This window comes from Elephantulus edwardii, unplaced genomic scaffold (genome assembly GCF_000299155.1).
Source record: "Elephantulus edwardii isolate Elephantulus edwardi_28Jun2011 unplaced genomic scaffold, EleEdw1.0 scaffold00068, whole genome shotgun sequence".
Classification (NCBI taxonomy): Eukaryota; Metazoa; Chordata; class Mammalia; order Macroscelidea; family Macroscelididae; genus Elephantulus; species Elephantulus edwardii.
Genome location: NW_006399818.1, coordinates 10,902,082 through 10,906,948, shown reverse-complemented (window position 1 = coordinate 10,906,948; position 4,867 = coordinate 10,902,082). Strand labels below are relative to the sequence as shown.

General features: G+C 39.7%; 1 protein-coding gene across 5 annotated transcripts in view; it reads right to left on the bottom strand.

Annotated features, from left to right (window-relative positions):
* Positions 1–4,867, bottom strand: part of MYBPC1 (myosin binding protein C, slow type) — a 133,315-nt gene that overhangs the window by 47,635 nt on the left and 80,813 nt on the right. For all 5 annotated transcript variants that reach the window (XM_006888534.1, XM_006888533.1, XM_006888535.1 and 2 more), the window contains 4 exons: positions 4,185–4,291; positions 3,856–3,989; positions 1,797–1,956; positions 481–585 (listed from right to left, as the gene is read on the bottom strand). In XM_006888534.1, coding sequence (XP_006888596.1) covers positions 481–585; positions 1,797–1,956; positions 3,856–3,989; positions 4,185–4,291 — 506 coding nt within the window. The remainder of the gene's footprint in view (positions 1–480; positions 586–1,796; positions 1,957–3,855; positions 3,990–4,184; positions 4,292–4,867) is intronic.

Below are 4,867 nucleotides of genomic sequence, written 5' to 3'. Positions count from 1 at the left end.
ATACTTCGGGCATGTTGCAAGGAGGGACCAGTCCTTGGAGTGGGTCACCATGCTTGGGAGGGTGGAGAGACTGAGAAAGAGAGGAAGACCCTCAATGAAGTGGATTGATTCAACAACTGGGGCAATGAAGGCAGGTGTGTCAGAGACAATACGTTGGCACAGGATAGAGCAGGTTTCAGGGCTACTGTACATGAGGTTGCTATGAGTCACAAGCGACTTGATGTCACATGACAGCAACAACAACAATATATAGTGATAGAACGAAAGAAAAAAGAGGACAGTCAAATAATATCTGTGGGAAGTACGGAAACTTCAAAACATTACAGGGTATCTAAAAATATATTTCAGCTTAAGTGGATATTTAAAAATCACAGTATAACAAGTCTTCTTTTAAATGGGATAATTATAATGCGTTGTGTTCTAAAGTGCATAAAGAAGACAGCCATTCTACTGGCAGTCCAAAAGACTGACAACAGTTACCTAAGATTGGGGATCCCCCATCGTAGGCAGGAGGCTCCCAGTTCATGATGCACCAGTCATCCCCCACTTCTGTCACATTAGGTGCTACTGGAGGATCAGGGATGTCTGTGGCAAACAAACAAACAAACAAACAAACATAAGAGAAAACAAATAGTAATAATCATAGAGTATTTTTCTATGTCTTCTAAAATTCAACGATAATGATTTGTGTAAAAAAGCCCTCTTACCATGGGATAAGAAAAAGGATGCCCAAGAAAAAGAAGCCCCTAAAACTAGTGTTTCAACACTGGAGAACAGGCTCCAAGGGGAAACCAAGATTCTTGGTTGTTTCTCAGAATAAAAATTACTGTCAAGTGTGATATTTTTGGAGTGTAGTATATATTGTATGTAGTATATATTTTTCCTTTTAACTACACAGCAGAAATGTGTGAAGGAATTCAGTCCAGGAATCAGGGAAACACCTTTCCTATCAGTTGGAAGATTTAAGGTTTTGACTGGTGAAAATCAAGCTAAAAATGGCAAGTTACCATGTCTTGTAAACATAATCCAGTATCTGATACAGTAGTAACCTTTGTAACTTTAGTAACCTTTGTAAAGAATGTCAGCTTAAAATATGACTCTTAAGAAAATATTAAAATGAGAAGAGATCATGAGACGTGGGAACACTGACAGTCTCGATTTCACTTGGTTTCAGGCTTAGAAAAAATAAACACTGAGATAGATAACTAGAGCTCAAGGCACATTTACTCCTCTCTGGTGATTTTCATTTAGAAATTATATGGGGCAACGTTTAAGGAAGATGAACTCTGGTGACCTAGTGAGAAATGAGTTGTGCTGCCAACCCAAATCCACCAGATGCTCTGAAGTTCAAATCCACCAGATGCTCTGAAGAAGAAAGATAGGCAATCGCCTCTTGTGCTACTTAGAACCTTGAAAATCCACTAGAGGGTCAACCATGAGTCAGTTCCCACTGGACAGCAATGAGTGAATGTTTAAAAAAAAAAAACCAGAAAGGAATATGTCTGTGGAAATACAATGATGAACAACCCTAAATGGCTAAGTTCAACTACTCATTCAATGCAATGAGGAGCTTTCTAGAAGGTAGGGAGAGGAGGAGAAATGAAGAGAGGATAAAAGGCAGGGGTGGGGGAAATAGTATAGAAAGACTATGAACTGTATGCACTCTTGTTCATATCATACACTGCTTTTCTTCTACTTTTATCCTAGCAAAGTTGACAGAACCAATAACCAGCAAAGTCTACTGTGGATCTTGACGTGTCAACTGCTGCTAAAAGCTTTTTCTCCCAAGATCTTACCCACAACTTTAATCTTGATGCTTGCATGGGCTTCTCCAGCTTCATTTTTCAGATTTATATTGTAAACACCAGAGTCTTCCCTTTCAGCTACATCAATGACCAGAGTGCTGCTGTCAGGGTAAGATTCTGCCCTTATCCGACCACTGCCCTCCATGATGGCCTAAGAAGGAAAGAAATAAGACGGCATGATCTACACAGCAGCACAGGTTACTCTAGTGACTTGGAATACAAGCTACACATGGTGGGAATTAAATAAGGTTTGCCTTTGGGAATTTCTCCACAAGTTGTTCAATGACATTAGTTACCTTTTCCACGATATGTCAACAGTTTCATTAATTACATTCTGGTTGTTCTGTTTCTAGTACTCTAGTCTCCCTGCTCTACCCCCTTGTCTTTTTATCTTCGCTTTGGAGAAACTGCTTACCTTCTAGTTTCACATAGATTTATGTTAATGGAACTCTACACATGGGTAATATCCTATTTTTAGGAGGAGACTTTTTTTTGTTGTGTTTTTTTCTCTCTGTAAACTAACGCCTTAAATAGAGAATCAGGAACTTAGTGGCACCCAGGAATTCCCCGCCCCCCCATCCTAACTCCCTTTCTAATCATTCTTTTCTATTACTCTTGCTCCCTGATTTAGATATCTCTTTCAGACATTTTTAGTAGAGCGCCTCACCACCATTTCCTGAGCAACTGCCCAAGAACATATGAAAATCCAGTTTCCAATTCTTATCACTTTTATGATGTATGTCTTTGGGCACATTAAACCTCAGTTTCCTAATTTATATAATGGGATAATAATGTATTCATCACTGAGGTTGGTGGAGAATCAAACTGAGAGAAGGTGGTTAGGTATTCACTTCTGCTATATAGCCTGAAAACTCTAGTTGCCATGATCTTCCTTGAAACAGGAAGTCCTAAGTTCAGGGACTATCTACCTGGATTCCCTATCCCTGTTCCACTGTCTAGTTGCCCTGTACAGGTGTCTGTTGTGTGAGTCGATCCTAACTCATAGTAACCCTAGTAGGACAGAGTAGAACTGCCCCCATAGCATTTCCTACACTGTTATGTTTACGTGAGCTGGTTGTCAGGCCTTCTGTCTCATGGTGGGTTCCAACCACTAACCTTTTGGTGAACAGCAAACTGCCTGACCATGGAGCCTGCTTAACCACGGAAGCTGGATTCATCGGAGGGCTCACTTCAGTAGATGCCTACCTTTCAGGCGTCATTGTCTTTCACTGCCCATTTCTGACATCTTGAAAATCATGAATTCAAATGGTTCATTTTTATTTTGTTTGTTTGTTTTGGGGGATATTATTTCAGGTGAGTAAATGCAGACCCTGCTAATCCATCCTAAGCAGGCACGGACATCTCATGCTCCGCTTTTAAAAGTCCACCACTTTATGCAGGAAGTCACGGGATCACATTCAGTCGGGCGCCACCCCACCATTCTGACCTTATGCAATTTTCCTCTCCTCACCCATGGTGGCTTGGTTTCTATTTCTCACGTGCACCAAGATCTTTCTTTTTCCGTGGCTTTTGTCCTTGCACTGCAAATTAATGCTTCATTTCCATCTTCACACAATGGATTCCTTCTTATTCTTTATAGTGGCTGTCGCTTACTATCACATCACTTGGTTTTGCTTTCCTCTTAGCACTTACTACATCTGATGTGGTTTTATTAGTGCAATTACTTCCTAATTCATTGTTTACCTCTATTTTACCCTACTCTTTGTTTTTACTATATTGGTTTGCTTACAAAGTTTGCATACATTGTGTTTCATACTATTCTTCATTCACAATGTGTTTTCATACAATCATTCTCATGTATTATGTTTTAGAAAATGAATCTTTTACCCTACCCTTGACACCTACATTCACTGTACCTAAAAATGTGCTTGATACATAAGTGGTAGTTTAAAATAAGGAAAAGGAAATGAATGGTTACTAGATTTTCCTGAAAAATCAGTGACCCTGCTTTCTCAAATGAATGAAGTAATGCACTCCTAGAATCTGTTTTGCTCTTTCCGTTCATCAGAGGACAGGGGTTAGATCAAACCTTGTCTGCTCGGCTCCAGATGGCTTTCGGAGGTGGTTCTCCGGTGACGGGAATCTCAAGGCGCAACTTGCTCCCTGCAATTACTGTCACTGTATTATCAGCATCGAGCCCGTCCAAGATGATCTTAGGAGGGTCTGCAATATTAAACACAGTCTTTGTTATCAGACAGTATCCTTATTGTGACTATCTAAGTTACTGCTTGGTGACTATTAAATGCTGGTAGGAATTAACTGGTAATTTTTTTTCTTCTTCTTGAAATAGCACATAGTTTTGAATATTCTAAGGTAAGTGAAAGTACAACTCTGAAGTGATTTCTTTTATTTACTCACCAATAACATGAACTTTGGCAGGCAAAGTAACGCTGTAGGCATCTGGTGCGAAAACATAATCACCTTCATCCTCAACGAGAGCATTGGCTATCACTAACTTGTGAATTCTAAAGAAAAGAGAAAAATACTTGTAAGACTTTGTGAAAATTTAGCTTGCATATTTTAAGCCAACATGAGGCGGTATTAGACCTTCATTTGATTAATTTATTTAGTTCAGTCTGGCAAAAGAGAGACAGAGGGAAGAGAAATGGAGAAAATAAAGAAAGGGAAAAGAATGAGTGTGAAGAGTGAATCATCACATACGTATCTCCACATGAAATCTTGTATTTCGGATTATATAGAATTATTTCTGTAAAAGGAGCTTGTTTATGTCTTATATATTCAAGAGTATGCTATTCCTTCCTTTTCATATCTTAAAACACATTGACTGATACTTTCTTCTTTTATTAAGGATGTTGTTGTTGTTGTTATGTGCCGTCGAGTCACCTGCAACTCATAGTGACCCTATGTACAACAGCCCTAAACTCCGCTCTGTCCTGTGCCAATCGTACTGTCTCTGACACTCCCATCCCAATTATCTCAATCACTGAATCAATCCACCTCATAGAGGGCCTTCCTCTCCTGTGCTGTCCCTCCACCCTCCCAAGTATGATGTCCCTCTCCAAGGACCGGTCTCTCCTCAC